Below are 24,059 nucleotides of genomic sequence, written 5' to 3'. Positions count from 1 at the left end.
AGGATCACCAGTATATTTCTCTCCAGTCTGACCTGTTATAAATCTGAACTTGTACTCAGCTGAGTCACTCTCTCTCAGGTCTGTGATTCTCAGGGTGTGGACATTCATCCTATCTCTACGGTACGTCACACGACCTTTGTTGTCTGGGTCGTCTCTCAGATTTACAATCTTAGTGAACCAGAAGGTTGTTGTGACCGTATAACCACTGGGATATGTGTAAGAGCAGAACAGATCCACTGATGACCCCTTCAAGGTACAGATACTCTGAGTGGTGTATGTAACACTCCAGCCATCCTGACCCAGTACCACTGAAACACTGTTAGACATCACAATGGTATCAGAATGAAGACAAGGTCTATTGGTTCACACTGACAGTAGGGTTTGTCTCCACTTTGTTGCTTTAGTTGCTGAGTTGAGTGTGAATGGAAACCACAGAAAACTATTTAAGTGAAGTTGATATGCTTAACAGAACACACCAGAATAACATTATGATTCTTAACCTTTCATAAGTGTTTGTAGATTATTAAACAGAGCAACTAAAAGATATGAATGAGACCATACCTGTTACAGACCAGAGAAAGACCACCAACACACTTCCAGCTGTTCTCAAGACCATTGTTGCATCTCCCACCTTGCAGTCTTAGAAACATAAACAACAACTCACTCTATAGCTGGTGAATAACTCCACCTGATACATTGAAGTAGAAACTGTAAATGGGGTACAGGGCCTCATCACTGAAAATGAACCAGGCTCATATTGTGTTGTGTTGTATTGTGCTACAGACGTAGATCTTAATTTGATCACTCTTTTGTTGTCGAGAATTTTCCTGCTTCCTGGAAATGCAAACTTGTAGTGTATTGAATGTTTAAAAAGGCATCTAACTCCCATACTGCTGCTCATTCCGTGCACCAGTTCTGGAAGCCTACGTCACTGGCTTTCTAGGCATCACTGAGCTGTCTAATTACACACACCTGGTTCCCATTTCCTCTGATTAGCAATTATATAAATGTCCCCTTTGTTCACCATTGTCTTGGTCAGGTATTGTTTCCATGACTGTGGGTCTTGTGAGTACCTGTGCATTGTTGCTTTGGCTTTCGTGCTGCATGTTATTACGTGTCTCGCCCCGTGTTATTACGTGTCTCGCCCCGTGTTATTACGTGTCTCGCCCCATGTATTACGTGTCTCTCCCCGTGTTATTGCGTGTCTCGCCCCGTGTATTACGTGTCTCTCCCCGTGTTATTACGTGTCTCGCCCCGTGTTATTACGTGTCTCACCCCGTGTTATTACGTGTCTCACCCCGTGTTATTACGTGTCTCGCCCCGTGTTATTACGTGTCTCGCCCCGTGTTATTACGCGTCTCGCCCCGTGTTATTACGTGTCTCGCCCCGTGTTATTACGTGTCTCGCCCGTGTTATTACGTGTCTCACCCCGTGTTATTACGTGTCTCACCCCGTGTTATTACGTGTCTCGCCCCAGTGTTATTACGCGTCTCACCCCGTGTTATTACGCGTCTCGCCCCGTGTTATTACGTGTCTCGCCCCGTGTTATTACGTGTCTCGCCCCGTGTTATTACGTGTCTCGCCCGTGTATTACGTGTCTCGCCCCGTGTTATTACGTGTCTCGCCCCGTGTTATTACGTGTCTCGCCCCGTGTTATTATGTGTCTCGCCCCGTGTTATTACGTGTCTCGCCCCGTGTTATTACGTGTCTCGCCCCGTGTTATTACGTGTCTCGCCCCGTGTATTACGTGTCTCGCCCCGTGTTATTACGTGTCTCGCCCCGTGTTATTACGTGTCTCGCCCCATGTATTACGTGTCTCTCCCCGTGTTATTGCGTGTCTCGCCCCGTGTTTATGTCTCTCCCCGTGTTATTACGTGTCTCGCCCCGTGTTATTACGTGTCTCGCCCCGTGTTATTACGTGTCTCGCCCCGTGTATTACGTGTCTCGCCCGTGTTATTACGTGTCTCGCCCGTGTTTACGTGTCTCACCCCGTGTTATTACGTGTCTCGCCCCGTGTTATTACGTGTCTCACCCCGTGTTATTACGTGTCTCACCCCGTGTTATTACGTGTCTCGCCCCGTGTATTACGTGTCTCACCCCGTGTTATTACACGTCTCGCCCCGTGTTATTACGTGTCTCGCCCGTGTATTACGTGTCTCGCCCAGTGTTATTACGTGTCTCGCCCCGTGTCGTGTCTCGCCCCGTGTTATTACGTGTCTCACCCCGTGTTATTACGTGTCTCGCCCCGTGTTATTACGTGTCTCGCCCCGTGTTATTACGTGTCTCGCCCTGTGTTATTACGTGTCTCGCCCCATGTATTACGTGTCTCTCCCGTGTTATTGCGTGTCTCGCCCCGTGTATTACGTGTCTCTCCCTTGTTATTACGTGTCTCGCCCCGTGTTATTACGTGTCTCGCCCCGTGTTATTACGTGTCTCGCCCCGTGTTATTACGTGTCTCTCCCCGTGTTATTGCGTGTCTCGCCCGTGTATTACGTGTCTCTCCCCTTGTTATTACGTGTCTCGCCCGTGTTATTACGTGTCTCGCCCCGTGTATTACGTGTCTCGCCCCGTGTTATAACCTTGTGGGGACACAATTCAGTCCTGTTCACAATCCTATTTTCCTTTACCTTGACCCTAAATCCTACTAACCCTAGCTCCTAAACCTAATTCTAACATTCATTCAACTTAACCCTAAACCCCCTAGAACTTGCATTTGATCTTGTGGGAACTAACAACATTTTTGTCCGTTTACTATTATTGTGGGGACTTCCGGCTGATTATGCCCACACACGGAGACCATCTGTAGGAGAGACCATGTGTAGGGAAGGCAAATAAGCCGATGGAGTTTGTATCAAAGTCTAGAGAGCTGGTTGTTAAGGATGAAGCAAAGTTAAAACACACATCCTACACAGTATAGATGTCAACCCTACTCCATATCAGTCTGGTCCTAAAGGGCCCTCAGCGAAATCAGCTGTGTCACACGCAGACACACACTTAGGCCCACATGCACACACACACTGCAGTGCTACAATGTTTGTTTGCATGTCTTTTTTACCCTGGTTAATCATCTCATCCCTACGTAGATCAACACTCCTACACTGAGACACTTTATGAATACTGGCCCTGATGTAACAACCAAAACACAGCTCATAACATAACAACAAGTAAAATGATACATTACCCTCAATAATATGACTTGACTGAAAACAAAACCAGAAACTATATTTCAAGATATTGTTAAGAGTACTTAGAGTGAAGTGAAAGGGAGAGGTATTGTACAGGGAGTCAACATACTGGCAGTTAGTGTGAATTCTGTTGTTGACACATATTTAACTGTCCTTTCCTTCCTCTTTAAGACATTAACATGGATGATGACTAGACCAGCATCTCAGAAAAAGGGATGTTCCTGTATTTCAATACAAATTGTGCAACAGATTGCATATCTACTTGCCTTCATTTTAAGGAGTGGGACTACAGTTTTTAAATTAGCTAAATGTTTCAAATTTTCAATGTGATATTTTGACTACACAGAGAACCATTTAAACAATGAGTCGACTACAGAGGGCTTGATGCGGTTGCTAGGTGATTTCTGACGCATCCGAAAGCCCTCTATACTATTTAGAATGTTTACAATTTCCTATGTGTTGTCTTGTCCTTCTGAGTTCTGTATATACAGGTCAAATTTCCAAGATGTCACTCAAGTAGAACCCATTCCATTTTAAACCCATGACCATCACTCCTCATCAGCTGTATCAAATTAATACTGACGGTTCCAGTGTTCTAGACTAGAGCTCGCCCTACTGGTATCTCAACATTACTGCACCATCCTAATAATAATGTCCTCAATGTTGGGTTAATAACAACATAACAAACTGAAAATACATTAGATAAACTAGTGGAAAAACGAAACTGTTTACTTGACAAAGTTACAGTTAACTTCTTATGGATGGGGGGCAGTATTGAGTAGCTTGGATGAATAAGGTGCCCAAAGTAAATGGCCTGCTCCTCAGTTTCAGTTGCTAATATATGCATATTATTATTAGTATTGGATAGAAAACACTCTGAAGTTTCGAAAACTTTGAATGATGTCTGTGAGTATAACAGATCTCATATGGCAGGCAAAAACCTGAGGAGAAATCAAAACCGGAAGTGAGAAATCTGAGGTTGGTATGTATTCAACACAGTTCCCATTGGAATCCCCTTTAGATATTAATGAAGTTGCACTTCCTAGGTCTTCCACTAGATGTCAACCGTCTATAGAAATTTGAACGAGGCTTCTACTGTGTTGTGGGACTGAATGACAGCAGAATGAATCAGGTGTCGCTGACAGTCAGCCATTTCCTGGTCAAGCGCATTTCACATGATTAGCGACCTGCGTTCCATGACTCCTCAAGACACAAAGGATAACTCCGGTTGGAACTTTATTGAAGATTAATGATAAAAACTTCCTAATGATTGATTCTGTACTTAGTTTGAAATGTTTCTTCGACCTGTAATATAACTTTTTGAAGTCTTTGTCCGACGTAACGCTGACCAGAGCGAGCATTTGGATATGTATACCAAACGCGCTAACAAAAGTAGCTAAAGGGGCATAAATAATGGACATTATCGAACAAATCAAGTATTTATTGTGGACCTGGTATTCCTGGGAGTGCATTCTGATGGAGATCATCAAAGGTAAGGGAATATTTAGCAAGTAATTTATGGTTTATGTTGACCACAACATGGCGGCTATTTTGACTTGATTGTTCTGAGCGCCGTCTCAGATTATTGCATGGTTTGCTTTTTCCATAAAGTACCAAAAAAAATCTGACACAGCGGTTGCATTAAGGACGGGGCGGCAGGGTAGCTTAGTGGTAAGAGCGTTGGACTAGTAAACAGAAGGTTGCAAGTTCAAACCCCCGAGCTGACAAGGTACAAATCTGTCGTTCTGCCCCTGAACAGGCAGTTAACCCACTGTTCCTAGGCCGTCATTGAAAATAAGAATTTCTTCTTAACTGACTTGCCTAGTTAATTAAAGATTTTTTTTTAGAGTACAGGTATATATGTTATTCCATGTGTATAACTTGTATTATCATCTACATTTATGATGAGTATTTCTGTTGAAATGATGTGGCTATGCAAAATCACTGGATGTTTTTGGAACTAGTGAATGTAATGCGCCAATGTAAACTCCGATTTTTTTTATATAAATATGAACTTTATCAAACAAAACATACATGTATTGTGTAACATGAAGTCCTATGAGTGTCATCTGATGAAGATCATCAAAGGTTAGTGATTCATTTTATCTCAATTTGTGCTTTTAGTGACTCCTCTCTTTGGCTGGGAAAATGGCTGTGTTTTTCTGTGGCTTGGTGGTGACCTAACATAATCGTTTGTGGTGCTTTCGCCGTAAAGACTATTTGAAATCGGACACTGTGGTGGGATTAACAACAAGACTTCCTTTAAAACGGTATAAGATACATGTATGTTTGAGGAATTTTAATTATGAGATTTCTGTTGTTTTGATTTTGGCGCTCTGCACTTTCACTGGCTGTTGTCATATCATCCCAATAACGGGATTGCAGCCCAAATTAAGCAAACACACTGTTGTAGTAGAATTTGCCACCATCATATTCTGTTACACTGTTGGTCCTTCTGTACAATAGAGGAGGATGGTGGGCAGAGACATAGGAGGAGAGGCTCATTGTAATGGCTGGAATAGAACTATGGGATATCGTTCCATTTATTCCATTCCAGCCTTTACAATGAGCCCGTCCTTCTATATATCTGCCCACCAGCCTCCTCCGTTGTACAGTACCGGTAGTAGTAGAGGGATCAGTACCATCATCACCATTGTGATTCTGTGTTGAATATGTAGGCTAATGTAGCCTGTTACCATAGGCCTGTTGTCCATGTGTAGGTTTATGTAGTCTGTTGTCCATGTGTAGGTTTATGTAGCCTGTTAACAATATATAGTCTAACGGCGCCTGTTGTCCATATATGGTCTAATGTAGCCTGTTACCATAGGCCTGTTGTCCATGTGTAGGTTTATGTAGTCTGTTGTCCATGTGTAGGTTTATGTAGCCTGTTAACAATATATAGTCTAATGTAGCCTGTTGTCCATATATACAGTTGAAGTCGGAAGTTTACATACACCTTAGCCAAATACATTTAAACTCAGTTTTTAACAATTCCTGACACTTAATCCCAGTAAAAATATCCTGTCTTAGGTCAGTTAGGATCACCACTTTGATTTAAGAATGTGAAATGTCAGAATAATAGTTGAGAGAATGATTTGTTTCAGCTTTTATTTATTTCATCACATTCCCAGTGGGTCTGACGTTTACATACTAATTGAGTGTATTTGGTAGCATTGCCTTTAAATTGTTTAACTTGGGTAAAACCTTTAGGGTAGCCTTCCTCAAGCTTCCCACAATAAGTTGGGTGATTTTTGGCCCATTCCTCCTGACAGAGTTGGTGTAACTGAGTCAGGTTTGTAGTCCTCCTTGCTCGCACACGCTTTTTCAGTTCTGCCCACACATTTTCTATAAGATTGAGGTCAGGGCTTTGTGATGGCCACTCCAAAACCTTGACTTTGTTGTCCATAAGCCATTTTGCCACAACTTTGGAAGTATGCTTGGGGTCAATGTCCATTTGGAAGACCCATTTGTGATCAAGCTTTAACTTTCTGACTGTCTTGATGTTGCTTCAATATATCCACATTTTCCCTCCTCATGATGCCATTTATATTGTGAAGAACACTAGTCCCTCCTGCAGCAAATCACCCCCAAAATATGATGCTGCCACCCCTGTGCTTCACGGTTTGAATGGTGTTCTTCAGCTTGCAAGCCTCCCCCTTTTTCCTCCAAACATAACAATGGTCATTATGGCCAAATTGCTCCCAAGGATGAACCAGACTTGTGGCGGGCTCCAATTTGTTTTCTGAGGTCTTGGCTGATTTCTTTTGATTTTCCCATGATGTCAAGCAGAGGCACTGAGTTTGAAGGTAGGCCTTGAAATACATACACAGGTATACCTCTAATTGACTCAAATCATGTCAATTAGACTATCAGAAGCTTCTAAAGCCATGACATCCTTTTCTGGAATTTTCCAAACTGTTTAAAGGCACAGTCAACTTAGTGTATGTAAACTTCTGACCCACTGGAATTGTGATACAGTTATTTATAAGTGAAATAATCTGTCTGTAAACAATTGTTGGAAAAGTTACTTGTGTCATGCACTAAGTAGATGTCCTAACCGACTTGCCAAAACTACAGTTTGTTAACAAGAAATTTGTGGAGTGGTTGAAAAACGAGTTTAATGACTCCAACTTAAGTGTATGTAAACTTCCGACTTCAACTGTACCTATGTGAGAGTGGATTCTCAGCCATCACTAGCATGAAAACTGAATACAGGCACAGACTGTGTGTGGAAAATGATTTAATACTGAGACTCTCTCCAATACAACCCAACGTTGCAGAGTTATGTGCATCCTTTCAAGCACACCCTTCTCATTAACCTGTGGTGAGTTACTCACAATGAACAAATAAGGTTTTATATGTAAGATGGCAAAATAATGAGCAAAATTATTCACTAATATTATATTATTTTTGTGCCCTGGTCCTATAAGAGCTCTTTGTCACTTCCCACGAGCCAGGTTGTGACAAAAACTCACACTCATTCTTATGTTTAATAAATGTATTGTATAGTGTGTGTGTGGCAGGCTTACAATGATGGCAAAAAACTATATTTGAGAGTGCTAGACGGGGTACACAACTGGAGGTTGAATGTTTGAAGGGGTACAGGACTATACAAAGTTTGGGAACCACTGATCTGAACCAACAACACTTACTGGCAGTGCAGAGAAACAAGAAGTATCCTCCTGTAAGTGTGAGTTCTAAACAGGGAGATAAGACATTAACATGCATAAACAGCCTCTCAGAAGAGGGTTGCATTTCTTCATTTGAGGAGTGGGCCATACATTTTTTAAAGAGGAGAAATGTGACCCACCATCACTCCTCATCAGCTGCATCAGTGTTACTGAATGTTCCAGTGTTCTAGACTAGAGCGCTCCCTACTGGCATCTCAACATTACTGCAGCCTCCAGTCTTCATATGATGTCCTCATTCATTTGGGCAGTAATAGGAATACAAAACATTGCTCTACCAGCGGAGCTACAGGGAATCATATTCTGTATAGTCGAATGTGTTTATACTGATTCCTGATACCCCAACGTCACTGTGTCTCATGTTAATACTACTCCTAAACACAACCCACCATCACTGTCTCATGTTAATACTACTCCTAAACACAACCCACCATCACTGTCTCATGTTAATACTACTCCCAAACACAACCCACCATCACTGTGTCTCATGTTAATACTACTCCTAAACACAACCCACCATCACTGTGTCTCATGTTAATACTACTCCTAAACACAACCCACCATCACTGTGTCTCATGTTAATACTACTCCTAAACACAACCCACCATCACTGTGTCTCATGTTAATACTACTCCTAAACACAACCCACCATCACTGTGTCTCATGTTAATACTACTCCTAACCACAACCCACCATCACTGTGTCTCATGTTAATACTACTCCTAAACACAACCCACCATCACTGTGTCTCATGTTAATACTACTCCTAACCACAACCCACCATCACTGTCTCATGTTAATACTACTCCTAAACACAACCCACTATCACTGTGTCTCATGTTAATACTACTCCTAAACACAACCCACCATCACTGTGTCTCATGTTAATACTACTCCTAAACACAACCCACCATCACTGTGTCTCATGTTAATACTACTCCTAAACACAACCCACTATCACTGTGTCTCATGTTAATATTACTCCTAAACACAACCCACCATCACTGTGTCTCATGTTAATACTACTCCTAAACACAACCCACCATCACTGTGTCTCATGTTAATACTACTCCTAAACACAACCCACTATCACTGTGTCTCATGTTAATATTACTCCTAAACACAACCCACCATCAATGTGTCTTAAAATCGCAAGCACAAGTATTATATATGAAACTAGATGTACAATGTACATCCCATCTTTTGCAGCATGCAGTATTTGTACTATTTATTTTATACTATATATTTTTTACTAATATTTATCAAGGGTGCCAATAATTATCGCTGTGACAGCATATCTCACAATCAGATACATATATAAAAGTACATTATTAACACACAAACAGTTATACTTGACAATGTTATACATTGACGTGAACATTATCCTTCAGCAGAAATGCATTTTGGTATTACTGGCATACTGTACTCTACTGATCATGTTTTAACACACAATTGAATAATCTGACTTTAACTAAACACATGTCCAATTATATCTATTGTGTTATTGACTGTACGCTTGTTGGTTCCATGTGTAACTCTGAGTTGTTGTTTGTGTCGCACTGCTTTGCTTTATCTTGGCCAGGTCGCAGTTGTAAATGAGAACTTGTTCTCAACTAGCCGACCTGGTTAAATAAAGGTAAAATAAAATAAAATCATCAATAAATCAATACATCATATAATACATTATTACATCATTAATCTAATATTTCACATTTGCAATATAGAATTCACAATACCACAATACCATGACATTACTTGCGTGTGTGTGTGTGTGTGTGTGTGTGTGTGTGTGTGTGTGTCACATTAACAGCAAACACAATACCCATGATCTTATCATAAACACATTGGAAGGAGTCCCATGAAATTACATAGTAGACTTTGTTTTAGGGATGTCCTAAAATGTACACCGTAGAGAAGATAATTTCATGTCTATTGAAGAGGATCAGTGACATCATGTCAGAATTGGAAAGCATTCTCATTTGCATAATGCTGATTTATGTTGATGTTACATCATGTACTCAAATCAACAAACTATTTTTTCTTATGTCCTGTGTGCTACCAAGGGGTACAGCGATAGTGAATTGTATACAACAATAGGCATTTGTCTAAGTCAGCTTAAAGCTACAGTCTGTGATCGGTACATCCATTTTCAGATTTTTAAATGAATGTTGTATGGCCATTTTTTCTTGAAGAATATAACTTAAATGCTTAGAAGCTTATTTCAACGGTACAACTCCATCAGAACCCTTTAAAACAGGGTTAAAACAATCATTTCGATCTCATGGATAGAATTCCAGAGTGGTTACATTTCTCCAGCCAGAATTCTCAGCTCTTTACCAAAACAGATGGCGAAGTGGCCGTGTGTTTTTTTAAATCACAGAATGTATTTTTAGATGATATAATACATTTAGTTAATAATGTCAGTTTGTGTAGTTGTGCTTTTGCTTGTAATGCAAACGAAAGTGAAACCATTGGATGGAGACCCATAGTCGACTTTTGTCATAAGGAGTCGGGATGTCCTAAAATGTACACCGTACGGAAAGATCATTTCACAGGTGTATAGAAGAGGACCAGTGTCATCATGCTAGAACTGAAATGCTTGCTCATTTGCATGATATTAATTATATATGTTCTATCATCATAATACTCTCATGTCAACAAACTGACATTTCTTCTTTGTTCAACTTATTTTAAAATAAACCCTATAGGCATTACCTCTGTCATTGTTTTACTTTGTTAAAATATCAGTGACTTATAGGAGGCCACATTCACTGTTTGACAAAATGGAAGAGCGTGAGAACCAATGGAGGGTGAAAGCATTTATTAACCTTTTCTCATGGATAAACAAACACTGGCCACTCATCACATTTGACAAAAAGTAAGAAACACATTTAGATAAGTGATTAAAAAGCGTTATAATATCATACTTGACAGTCTCGATATCAACGCCAAGTTAATGTCATACATCAAATCAAATAAGAGTGCAGCTGTATAGTCTTGTGCAGATTGTCTTTTGCTAAAGTTTAGTCTAAAGACACAACTAAAACACATTTCAATTCAGGAAGTAAACTGAAATGTCATATTTTCTCAATGCTTTTCAATGAGGAACAATTGGAATTGGAATTTTCCTAAATTGAAATGGAATTGACCACAACCCTGAGTGCAACAAATGTCCATTGTTCCACCATATCATGAGTTCAAGGAAATGCACTTTGTCCTGAAGGAGGTTGCTGAGGTGAGAACGGGTCATAATAATGGCTGGAACGAGGCAAATAGAAAGGAAACCATGTGTTTTATGTATTTTATACCATTCCACTTATTCTGCTCCGGCAATTACCACAAGCCCATCCTCCCCAATTAAGGTGCCACCATCCCCCTGTGCTTCAGCTATTGATGGAGGGAGATCTCAGGGAACAATGAGTTGTCACTAGGGGGTCAACTGTTTTGCTTATTGATGACATTGTCTACTCTTCCAATAAACAGCAGCATATGAATGCCCTTGATGATGTCTGTGAGTTCAGTGTTCTAGTATTGACTCTGTTGTAATGGCAGAAAATATTCACCGGGTGGCAGCACTGGGGCCGGCTGAATTTCACAGCAGCATACTGGACATCCTCGTCCTGAATCTGGGGCTGAGGCAGCTGGACGGTGGAGTACAGAGGCACTTCCTGGTTTTTGGAGCCAGAGAAGTGGACGCTGGCATAGTGAACATAATCCTGGTTGTCTGTGGACTCTGTCTGTGCTGCAGTAGAGGTCATGGCCATGCCTGAGATGTTGTCATACACTGGACTAGAGTCTCCCTGATGGAGAAAGAGAGGACAGACAACATAAGGAGTAGAGGTGCTCCACAAAGCAATACACAGTCACCTTCTGTTTCCAACAGACTCACCTGTACATTCTCTGATGTGTCTCTTGTGTCAGAGGTGGATTTGGAGGCCTTCTTCCTGTTTTACACATGAATGAATGAATCAATCAATGTTACTAAGCTAAATAATAAAACTGAAAAATGTGTTTTCACTTCACTCACCTGAACCACATGAAACCAGAGAGACAGAGGATGAGAACCAGAACAACCACTATGCTTCCTACAGCTGCAGTCACAAAGGAGGTTGGTTTCCCTATGATACAACATGGATGATTTGAGTACATGGCATTATATAATAAACTACAAATGAACTATAATACAGGACAGTAATACAATACTTGTTAAGGGTTCTTATAACCCAGTGTAAACTAATGTGTAATTAGTCAGAGTATAATGATTAAGATTAGATTGAAACATGTAGTTCTGTGTTGAAGTATTGAAGATGTAACTTTACCTGCTACAATGATCATCAGAGCTGTAGAGTTCATAGATCCTCTTCTATTCTGGGCCTCACAGTAATATTCTCCTCTGTCCTCAGAGATGATGTCAGTGATGCTGTACCTCTGTCCTGATGCTTTTGGTGAGGTTACGTTCTTCTTGTACCAGGTGTATTTGTCCACAGGTGGGTTGGCATCACTGCTGCAGGTCAGAGTCACTGAACTGCCCTCCACTATTTCACCAGAGGGACTGACTGACACTGAGGTGTTCTTTGGGCCGTCTGGTGGACAATATGTAACACATTGTTCATACATAGAGCTTTATATGAGGAGCATCATGGAACTTGGATTTATGATTAAAATAAATTAAATATTAATATAAATATGTGGAACTTAGACATTAATGTAACAATACAGTGTTTGTGAAGTACTTGTAGTTACTACAGTAATGAGATGAGTACAATCATGGAACTTGGACAAAGATTGAAATAATGGATATAATAGATGAGAGAAGATGTTACTAAAAGAATACAACTGGAGATGGATCACACATCCTCACATGTGACAGTGAGAGTCTCTTCAGCAGAGGGAGATCCTCATGTCCTTCTACAGCACAGGAGTATCTGCCTGCATCCTCACTGCTGACTGGGTTTAGGAACAGACTGGTAGATTGGTTGGTTACATGTCCATTCTTGTACCAAACGTATGTGGGGTTGTTACCCAGAGTACAGGTGGTGCTACAGGTCAGTGTCACCTTCTGTCCCTCTGTCACAGTGGCAGGAGTCACCTTCACCTGCAGACCTAAATGAAAGAGGATTAAAACACTGAGTTCATCATAAAGTAATCGTTTCCAGTATTGATAGGATGTGACCTGTAGTGTTACCTGTGACAGTCAGAGTTGTTCCAGGGAAGGTGGGCTCCCAGGTTGTCTGATCTGTTCTGAATCTAATCTTATACTCAGCTGAGTCCTCCTCTCTCAGGTCTGTGATTCTTAGGGTGGAGTCACTCTGCATATTTCCAAGGTACTCCACACGACCTCCATACCCCGGGCTCAGGATTTGAGACGCCTCATTAAGTTTTCCTTTTGTATACCAGATTGTTTCAGAGACTGTATGACCACTGGGAAATGTATAAGAGCAGGATATGTCCACTGATGACCCATTCAAGGTACAGATCCTCTGATGGGTGTAAGTCACGTGGAAATAACTGTGACCCTCAACAGCTGAAACACAAGTGCATTTTTCAAATGGTGTCAGTATTTAGAACTGTAAAATCAACAACCATTAATCTATATTAAATAGTAGCTCTACCTCATGTCTGTTTCACTAAACATCAAATGGAATAGTAGCTCTATCACCATTAATCTAAATGGAATAGTAGCTCTATCTCATGTCTGTTTCACTAAACATCAACCACCATTAATCTAAATGGAATAGTAGCTCTATCTCATGTCTGTTTCACTAAACTCATGTCTGTTTCACTAAACATCAACCACCATTAATCTAAATGGAATAGTAGCTCTATCTCATGTCTGTTTCACTAAACATCAACCACCATTAATCTAAATGGAATAGTAGCTCTATCTCATGTCTGTTTCACTAAACATCAACCACCATTAATCTAAATGGAATAGTAGCTCTATCTCATGTCTGTTTCACTAAACATCAACCACCATTAATCTAAATGGAATAGTAGCTCTATCTCATGTCTGTTTCACTAAACATCAACCACCATTAATCTAAATGGAATGGAATAGGAATAGTAGCTCTATCTCATGTCTGTTTCACTAAACATCAACCACCATTAATCTAAATGGAATAGTAGCTCTATCTCATGTCTGTTTCACTAAACATCAACCACCATTAATCTAAATGGAATAGTAGCTCTATCTCATGTCTGTTTCACTAAACATCAACCACCATTAATCTAAATGGAATAGTAGCTCTATCTCATGTCTGTTTCACTAAACATCAACAACCATTAATCTAAATGGAATAGTAGCTCTATCTCATGTCTGTTTCACTAAACATCAACCACCATTAATCTAAATGGAATAGTAGCTCTATCTCATGTCTGTTTCACTAAACATCAACCACCATTAATCTAAATGGAATAGTAGCTCTATCTCATGTCTGTTTCAAAACATCAACCACCATTAATCTAAATGGAATAGTAGCTCTATCTCATGTCTGTTTTTCACTAAACATCAACCACCATTAATCTAAATGGAATAGTAGCTCTATCTCATGTCTGTTTCACTAAACATCAACCCCCATTAATCTAAATGGAATAGTAGCTCTACCTCATGTCTGTTTCACTAAACATCAACCACCATTAATCTAAATGGAATAGTAGCTCTATCTCATGTCTGTTTCACTAAACATCAACCACCATTAATCTAAATGGAATAGTAGCTCTATCTCATGTCTGTTTCACTAAACATCAACCACCATTAATCTAAATGGAATAGTAGCTCTATCTCATGTCTGTTTCACTAAACATCAACAACCATTAATCTAAATGGAATAGTAGCTCTATCTCATGTCTGTTTCACTAAACATCAACACTGACCAATGATGTATTGGATGATTTTGACAGACTTTAAAAAGTGTATTAGTCACACTCACACACTGCAGGAGAATTGATGTCTTTTACAGCACAGTAGAAGCTGTCTTCAGTTTTTAAGTACAATGAGTATGAGGGGGAGGGGTCCTTTTGCGCAATCTTACTGTTCCTGTACCAGATGTAGGTGGGGTTACCAGTCAGAGTACAGGTGGTGCTACAGGTCAGTGTCGTTGACCACCATGTAGTGGTCACCTTCACCTGCAGGTCTGGAGTAGATAACAACATTAAAACCATCAATGACCTGTTGTCTAGTTCAAATGAGGCAGGAGTGGACGTTCTCAAATCGTCAATTCAGACATTCCTATTATACCAACATTCATATTAATTATATTATTTCTGTACAATCAAGACAATTTTTCCAGAACCACTTAAACAGATCAACACTATATATAATATCACTGTACCTGTAACAGACAGAGTGATTAAACAGATCAACACTATATATAATATCACTGTACCTGTAACAGACAGAGTGATTAAACAGATCAACACTATATATAATATCACTGTACCTGTAACAGACAGAGTGATTAAACAGATCAACACTATATATAATATCACTGTACCTGTAACCAGACAGAGTGATTAAACAGACCAACACTATATATAATATCACTGTACCTGTAACAGACAGAGTGATTAAACAGATCAACACTATATATAATATCACTGTACCTGTAACAGACAGAGTGATTAAACAGATCAACACTATATATAATATCACTGTACCTGTAACAGACAGAGTGATTAAACAGATCAACACTATATATAATATCACTGTACCTGTAACCAGACAGTGATTAAACAGACCAACACTATATATAATATCACTGTACCTGTAACCAACGTGATTAAACAGACCAACACTATATATAATATCACTGTACCTGTAACAGACAGTGATTAAACAGACCAACACTATATATAATATCACTGTACCTGTAACAGACAGAGTGATTAAACAGATCAACACTATATATAATATCACTGTACCTGTAACAGACAGAGTGATTAAACAGACCAACACTATATATAATATCACTGTAACCAACAGTGATTAAACAGACCAACACTATATATAATATCACTGTACCTGTAACAGACAGGGTGATTAAACAGACCAACACTATATATAATATCACTGTACCTGTAACCAACAGTGATTAAACAGATCAACACTATATATAATATCACTGTACCTGTAACAGACAGAGTGATTAAACAGATCAACACTATATATAATATCACTGTACCTGTAACAGACAGAGTGATTAAACAGATCAACACTATATATAATATCACTGTACCTGTAACAGACAGAGTGATTAAACAGATCAACACTATATATAATATCACTGTACCTGTAACAGACAGAGTGATTAAACAGATCAACACTATATATAATATCACTGTACCTGTAACAGACAGTGATTAACAGATCAACACTATATATAATATCACTGTACCTGTAACAGACAGAGTGATTAAACAGATCAACACTATATATAATATCACTGTACCTGTAACAGACAGTGATTAAACAGACCAACACTATATATAATATCACTGTACCTGTAACAGACAGTGATTAAACAGACCAACACTATATATAATATCACTGTACCTGTAACAGACAGTGATTAAACAGATCAACACTATATATATCACTGTACCTGTAACAGACTGTTAAACCTGTAACAACAGACAGTGATTAAACAGATCAACACTATATATAATATCACTGTACCTGTAACAGACAGAGTGATTAAACAGATCAACACTATATATAATATCACTGTACCTGTAACAGACAGTGATTAAACAGACAACACTATATATAATATCACTGTACCTGTAACAGACAGTGATTAAACAGACAACACTGATTAAACAGTGATTAAACAGATCAACACTATATATAATATCACTGTACCTGTAACAGACAGTGATTAAACAGACCAACACTATATATAATATCACTGTACCTGTAACAGACAGTGATTAAACAGATCAACACTATATATAATATCACTGTACCTGTAACAGACAGAGTGATTAAACAGATCAACACTATATATAATATCACTGTACCTGTAACAGACAGTGATTAAACAGACCAACACTATATATAATATCACTGTACCTGTAACAGACAGTGATTAAACAGATCAACACTATATATAATATCACTGTACCTGTAACAGACAGTGATTAAACAGATCAACACTATATATAATATCACTGTACCTGTAACAGACAGAGTGATTAAACAGATCAACACTATATATAATATCACTGTACCTGTAACAGACAGTGATTAAACAGACCAACACTATATATAATATCACTGTACCTGTAACAGACAGAGTGATTAAACAGTATATATAATATCACTGTATTGTAACAGACAGATTAAACAGATCAACACTATATATAATATCACTGTACCTGTAACAGACAGAGTGATTAAACAGATCAACACTATATATATCACTATCACTGTTAAACCTGTACCTGTAACAGACAGTGATTAAACAGACCAACACTATATATAATATCACTGTACCTGTAACAGACAGTGATTAAACAGATCAACACTATATATAATATCACTGTACCTGTAACAGATTAAACAGATCAACACTATATATAATATCACTGTATTAAAGACAGATTAAACAGATCAACACTATATATAATATCACTGTACCTGTAACAGACAGAGTGATTAAACAGATCAACACTATATATAATATCACTGTACCTGTAACAGACAGTGATTAAACAGATGACACTATATATAATATCACTGTACCTGTAACAGACAGTGATTAAACAGATCAACACTATATATAATATCACTGTACCTGTAACAGACAGTGATTAAACAGATCAACACTATATATAATATCACTGTACCTGTAACAGACAGAGTGATTAAACAGACCAACACTATATATAATATCACTGTACCTGTAACAGACAGATTAAACAGATCAACACTATATATAATATCACTGTACCTGTAAACATTAAACAGATCAACACTATATATAATATCACTGTACCTGTAACAGACAGAGTGATTAAACAGATCAACACTATATATAATATCACTGTACCTGTAACAGACAGGGTGATTAAACAGACCAACACTATATATAATATCACTGTACCTGTAACAGACAGAGTGATTAAACAGATCAACACTATATATAATATCACTGTACCTGTAACAGACAGTGATTAAACAGATCAACACTATATATAATATCACTGTACCTGTAACAGACAGAGTGATTAAACAGATCAACACTATATATAATATCACTGTACCTGTAACAGACAGTGATTAAACAGACCAACACTATATATAATATCACTGTACCTGTAACAGACAGTGATTAAACAGATCAACACTATATATAATATCACTGTACCTGTAACAGACAGACAGTGATTAAACAGATCAACACTATATATAATATCACTGTACCTGTAACAGACAGTGATTAAACAGATCAACACTATATATAATATCACTGTACCTGTAACAGACAGAGTGATTAAACAGATCAACACTATATATAATATCACTGTACCTGTAACAGACAGTGATTAAACAGACAACACTATATATAATATCACTGTACCTGTAACAGACAGTGATTAAACAGATCAACACTATATATAATATCACTGTACCTGTAACAGACAGTGATTAAACAGACCAACACTATATATAATATCACTGTACCTGTAACAGACAGTGATTAAACAGATCAACACTATATATAATATCACTGTACCTGTAACAGACAGAGTGATTAAACAGATCAACACTATATATAATATCACTGTACCTGTAACAGACAGTGATTAAACAGACAACACTATATATAATATCACTGTACCTGTAACAGACAGTGATTAAACAGATCAACACTATATATAATATCACTGTACAGATCTGTACCTGTAACAGACAGAGTGATTAAACAGATCAACACTATATATAATATCACTGTACCTGTAACAGACAGAGTGATTAAACAGACCAACACTATATATAATATCACTGTACCTGTAACCAACAGTGATTAAACAGACCAACACTATATATAATATCACTGTACCTGTAACAGACAGTGATTAAACAGACCAACACTATATATAATATCACTGTACCTGTAACAGACAGAGTGATTAAACAGATCAACACTATATATAATATCACTGTACCTGTAACAGACAGAGTGACTCCAGGATCACCAGTATATTTCCCTCCAGTCTGATCTGTTACAAATCTGAATTTGTACTCAGCTGAGTCACTTTCTCTCAGGTCTGTGATTCTCAGGGTGTGGCCATTCGTCTTATCACTACGGTACGTCACACGACCTTGGTAGACTGGGTCATCTTTCAGATTTACATAATTCTCCACATCATACATTTTGGTGAACCAGAAGGTTGTTTTGACTTTAGGCCAACTGGGATATCTGATAAAGCAGGACAGATCCACTGTTGACCCCTTCAAGGTACAGATACTCTGAGTGGTGTATGTAACACTCCAGCCATTCTGACCCAGTACCACTGAAACACAGACATCACAAGTACGTTACATTAAGTTCAAGGTCTTTTGACTCACACTAACACTTTGTTCCATAGTTGCTGAGTTGAGACATAGATATTCTTTGGTTGAGTGTGAATGGAAACCACAGATAAGCTTCACTCAGTGAGGTGAGAAAGACAACTGTTTAAAATGGAGTGGAGACATAAAAAATGTGTCGTCAGTAGAATATAAAAATGGTTATGCTTTTAGAAATATCTGTAGTTTGATAAACAGGGCAACTTAAAGTTAAGAATGAGACCGTACCTGCTACAGACCAGAGAAAGACCACCAACACACTTCCTGCTGTTCTCATGACCATTGTTGCACCTCCCACCCTGCAGTCTTAGAAACATAAACAACAACTCACTCTATAGCTGGTAAATAACTCCACCTGATACATTGAAGTAGAAACTGTAAATGGGGTCCAGGGCCTCATTACTGAAAATGAACCAGGCTCATATTGTGTTGTGTTGTATTGTGCTAAATGGTTGTCTATGTGAATACTGTCTGTCTGTAAGTCTATATCACTATGTGTGTACTGTGTGTGACGTGTTGCATATCTGTCTGCATCTGTCTATTTAAGATGACATGATGTATGATGCAAAAATAATTTCCTAATGGATACAATAAAGTCATCATCATCATTATGAACAACAACATCAATAGCGTATTGAACAGGTCTGTATTACTGTAAACACATATTTCTGAATGTTCTGAAGCCGTTTTATTCTCAGAACCCCAAATACAGGAGGATAAATATTCAATCCTCTACGGTCCGTCAAGCTGTACAGCAGCCTAAAGACTGACCACCAGGTTCAATTATAGCTCCTATCACCAATCTGAGAGTCTAAACAGAAGACACACACAATGTTACAATGTTTGTTTGCTTGTCTATTTTACCCTGGTTAATCATCTCATCACTATGTAGATCAACACTCCTACACTGAGACACTTTATGAATACTGACCCTGATGTAACAACCAAAACACAGCTCATAACAACAAGTAAAATGATACATTACCCTCAAGTATATGACTTATGACTAAAAACAAATAACCAAACAATTATTTTTCCAGATATTGTCAAGAGGACTTACAGAGTGAAGTGAAGGGGAGAGGTCTTGTACAGTGAGTCAACTTACTGGTAGTGTGTGGGAACTGTTACTAAGTGTCAGTTCTGTGGTTGATACATATTTAAAGTAGCTGAGACACAACTGTCCTTTCCTTCCTCTTTAAGACATTAACATGCATGACGACCAGACCAGCACATCAGAAAAGGGAAGTTACTGTATTAAAATGGGTCCTACATTTCTATAATGGACAAAATGTCCCCCATTTCCACTTTCATTTAAATACAGAACCATGTTAACAATATGTTGACTGTTCTATATGGAATGTTTATAATATCTTAGAATGTGTTGCCTTGTCCCTCTGAGTTCTACATGGAACAGGTCAAAGTTCCATTTACATTTGGTCAGTTCCATGATGTCCTTCTATTCTACTAACCCAACCCATTCTACTAACCCATTTAATGTAAACATTTAATGTACACTCAGCTACATCAAAGACCCTGCCCTGACCCCCTTTAGTGTCTACAACATGGTTGTTGTAGAGGCGTTGGCCTGGGCAACAACCCCCTCAAGATTCTAATGATGACATCATCTCATCATCTAACATCAATAACCAACATGTTTCACAGCTCAGGCCGAGGGGGCGGAGGAAGGAAATCAGAGGACCACTCCTCTTCACTTTGATTGACACTTACTCCTACTGTGTGTCCAGTGTGCTGTCTGTGCTGTGTGTCAGAGGACTACAAAAGCGGTGACACCCTCCCAACAGCCCCATTCTCGCCAAGTTTCCTGTTCCCTTTTCAGGTAGCTACACGGTCCCTCCTCCTCTTCCTCAATCTTCATATTCATTATTCTGTTATTCCTTCTCTTCTTCCTTACTCTGTCATATCCGGACGGTACGTGGTGTTCAGGGTTGTAAGGGTTGTCAGGGTTTCCTGTCTCTCCCTCTCTGGTCAGGCTTGTGTTTGAACCATTGTTCCTGTTCCCAAGAAAGCTAAGGTAACTGAGCTAAACGACTACCGCCCCGTAGCACTCACATCCGTCATCATGAAGTGCTTTGAGAGACTAGTCAAGGACCATATCACCTCCACCCTACCTGACACCCTTGACCCACTCCAATTTGCTTACCGCCCAAATAGGTCCACAGACGATGCAATCTCAACCACACTGCACACTGCCCTAACCCATCTGGACAAGAGGAATACCTATGTGAGAATGCTGTTCATCGACTACAGCTCGGCATTCAACACCATAGTACCCTCCAAGCTCGTCATCAAGCTCGAGACCCTGGGTCTCGACCCCGCCCTGTGCAACTGGGTACTGGACTTCCTGACGGGCCGCCCCCAGGTGGTGAGGGTAGGCAACAACATCTCCTCCCCGCTGATCCTCAACACTGGGGCCCCACAAGGGTGCGTTCTGAGCCCTCTCCTGTACTCCCTGTTCACCCACGACTGCGTGGCCATGCACGCCTCCAACTCAATCATCAAGTTTGCGGACGACACAACAGTGGTAGGCTTGATTACCAACAACGACGAGACGGCCTACAGGGAGGAGGTGAGGGCCCTCGGAGTGTGGTGTCAGGAAAATAACCTCACACTCAACGTCAACAAAACTAAGGAGATGATTGTGGACTTCAGGAAACAGCAGAGGGAACACCCCCATCCACATCGATGGAACAGTAGTGGAGAGGGTAGCAAGTTTTAAGTTCCTCGGCATACACATCACAGACAAACTGAATTGGTCCACTCACACAGACAGCATCGTGAGGAAGGCGCAGCAGCGCCTCTTCAACCTCAGGAGGCTGAAGAAATTCGGCTTGTCACCAAAAGCACTCACAAACTTCTACAGATGCACAATCGAGAGCATCCTGGCGGGCTGTATCACCGCCTGGTATGGCAACTGCACCGCCCTCAACCGTAAGGCTCTCCAGAGGGTAGTGAGGTCTGCACAACGCATCACCGGGGGCAAACTACCTGCCCTCCAGGACACCTACACCACCCGATGCTACAGGAAGGCCATAAAGATCATCAAGGACATCAACCACCCGAGCCACTGCCTGTTCACCCCGCTGCCATCCAGAAGGCGAGGTCAGTACAGGTGCATCAAAGCTGGGACCGAGAGACTGAAAAACAGCTTCTATCTCAAGGCCATCAGACTGTTAAACAGCCACCACTAACATTGAGTGGCTACTGCCAACACACTGTCAATGACACTGACTCTACTCCAGCCACTTTAATCATGGGAATCGATGGGAAATGATGTAAATATATCACTAGCCACTTTAAACAATGCTACCTTATATAATGTTACTTACCCTACATTGTTCATCTCATATGCATACGTTGATACTGTACTCTATATCATCGACTGCATCCTTATGTAATACATGTATCACTAGCCACTTTAACTATGCCACTTGGTTTACATACTTATCTCATATGTATATACTGTACTCGATATCATCTACTGTATCTTGCCTATGCTGCTCTGTACCATCACTCATTCATATATCCTTATGTACATATTCTTTATCCCCTTACACTGTGTATGACAGTAGTTTTTTTTGGAATTGTTAGTTAGATTACTTGCTCGTTATTACTGCATTGTCGGAACTAGAAGCACAAGCATTTCGCTACACTCGCATTAACATCTGCTAACCATGTGTATGTGACAAATAAAATTTGATTTGATTTGATTTGATTTGAAGAAACACTCGTCACCATTGATGGGAGACATCCTCCTGGTCCTGGGAGAGAGAGACACAAACAGTATGAAAACACAAACACCTGCACCTGAGCTCCTGCTTCCTCCTTCCATCACTTTGTACATTACAAAAGTTTATATGAGTTGATTGGTAACACTTTAGAATAACTCATAATGATTTGTTGAATGACAGACGGATGTCTTTACCCTGTGGATGCGTACTGGGAAGCTGAGAAGGTGTTGAGGCCTATAGGGTTGGTCCTCTGAGGAGAAGGTGGGGTTCTCTGGATCTTGTGGTCTGGGTACCTGATCACCAGCCTGGTGCGACAAACCGCAGGTGCAGTCCAAATACATACAATAGAACAAATAGCATAGTCCCAAAAGTACAATGGAACCAATAACAAATCTTGTTTTTCCTTTGCTGCCAGAAAGGAGTTGAATCGTTGTACTTTTCTCTCTGTGTTGAACGATGGTGATACTATTTAAAGCTCTAAACTGAAGCTCTACACTGAAGGCTCTTGACTCTGTGTATCGTGCAGAGACGTCTAACTCACCATTGTGGTCTCGACAGTGCTGTCAGGTGGACATCAGTAGCAACACGCAGCCTCAAACCCTGGTCCATTCCTATTCAGAAGGCCATTTAAGGAAAACTGAGGGGAGGTGGAGGATATGAGGTGAGAGAGTGAAGGGAGGAAAGGATGGGGAGATAGAAGGAGTGGAGAGAGGGAGAAGACAGACCGACACACACACACACACACACACAATCAGCAATTTCCACTTTCACAGTAGAAAGCTCAGACACTGACCTTCAACCCCATCAGTGCACTCCCTTGAAGAAGTATCCCTTTGGCCAATCAGGGGTGAGCTGGATGGACTTC

At 39.8% G+C, this 24,059-nt stretch overlaps 1 protein-coding gene and 1 long non-coding RNA gene across 3 annotated transcripts; both read right to left on the bottom strand.

The window, feature by feature from the left end:
• Positions 1-8: 8 nt before the first annotated feature.
• LOC112241232 lies at positions 9-3,300 on the bottom strand. Its single transcript, XR_006082195.1, has 3 exons — positions 3,182-3,300; positions 562-639; positions 9-308 (listed from the first exon to the last, which is right to left on the bottom strand). It is a non-coding gene; the product is annotated as an uncharacterized LOC112241232 (long non-coding RNA).
• Positions 3,301-10,679: 7,379 nt separating this feature from the next.
• On the bottom strand, positions 10,680-20,717 carry LOC121844803 (B-cell receptor CD22-like). Of its 2 annotated transcripts, XM_042315353.1 has the most exons (8): positions 20,506-20,640; positions 19,674-19,751; positions 19,043-19,390; positions 14,803-15,006; positions 12,193-12,456; positions 11,901-11,991; positions 11,763-11,817; positions 10,680-11,673 (listed from the first exon to the last, which is right to left on the bottom strand). In XM_042315353.1, exons 2-8 carry the CDS (start codon positions 19,726-19,728, stop codon positions 11,338-11,340), a joined length of 1,353 nt encoding a protein of 450 aa, XP_042171287.1. In that variant the 5' UTR covers positions 19,729-19,751; positions 20,506-20,640; the 3' UTR covers positions 10,680-11,337. The 2 variants fall into 2 exon arrangements, with proteins under 2 accessions (XP_042171287.1, XP_042171288.1); XM_042315354.1 differs by lacking the exons at positions 10,680-11,673; positions 11,763-11,817; positions 11,901-11,991 and adding exons at positions 12,735-12,976; positions 13,059-13,397 and having other exon boundaries at positions 12,339-12,456; positions 20,506-20,717.
• Positions 20,718-24,059: the final 3,342 nt, after the last annotated feature.

The sequence above is a fragment of the Oncorhynchus tshawytscha genome, unplaced genomic scaffold, assembly GCF_018296145.1.
Source record: "Oncorhynchus tshawytscha isolate Ot180627B unplaced genomic scaffold, Otsh_v2.0 Un_contig_1861_pilon_pilon, whole genome shotgun sequence".
Taxonomy (NCBI): domain Eukaryota; kingdom Metazoa; phylum Chordata; class Actinopteri; order Salmoniformes; family Salmonidae; genus Oncorhynchus; species Oncorhynchus tshawytscha.
This window is presented reverse-complemented; position numbering and strand designations above follow the sequence as displayed.

Excerpts from the sequence above, each read along its gene's own strand:
- LOC121844803 (XM_042315353.1), bottom strand. The coding sequence starts at position 19,728 with ATGGTCATGAGAACAGCAGGAAGTGTGTTGGTGGTCTTTCTCTGGTCT. Across the intron at positions 19,391-19,673 it reads CTTTCTCTGGTCTGTAGCAG|TGGTACTGGGTCAGAATGGC; the intron begins GTACGGTCTCAT and ends TCTGTGTTTCAG. Across the intron at positions 11,992-12,192 it reads TCTGATGATCATTGTAGCAG|GGAAACCAACCTCCTTTGTG; the intron begins GTAAAGTTACAT and ends GTTGTATCATAG.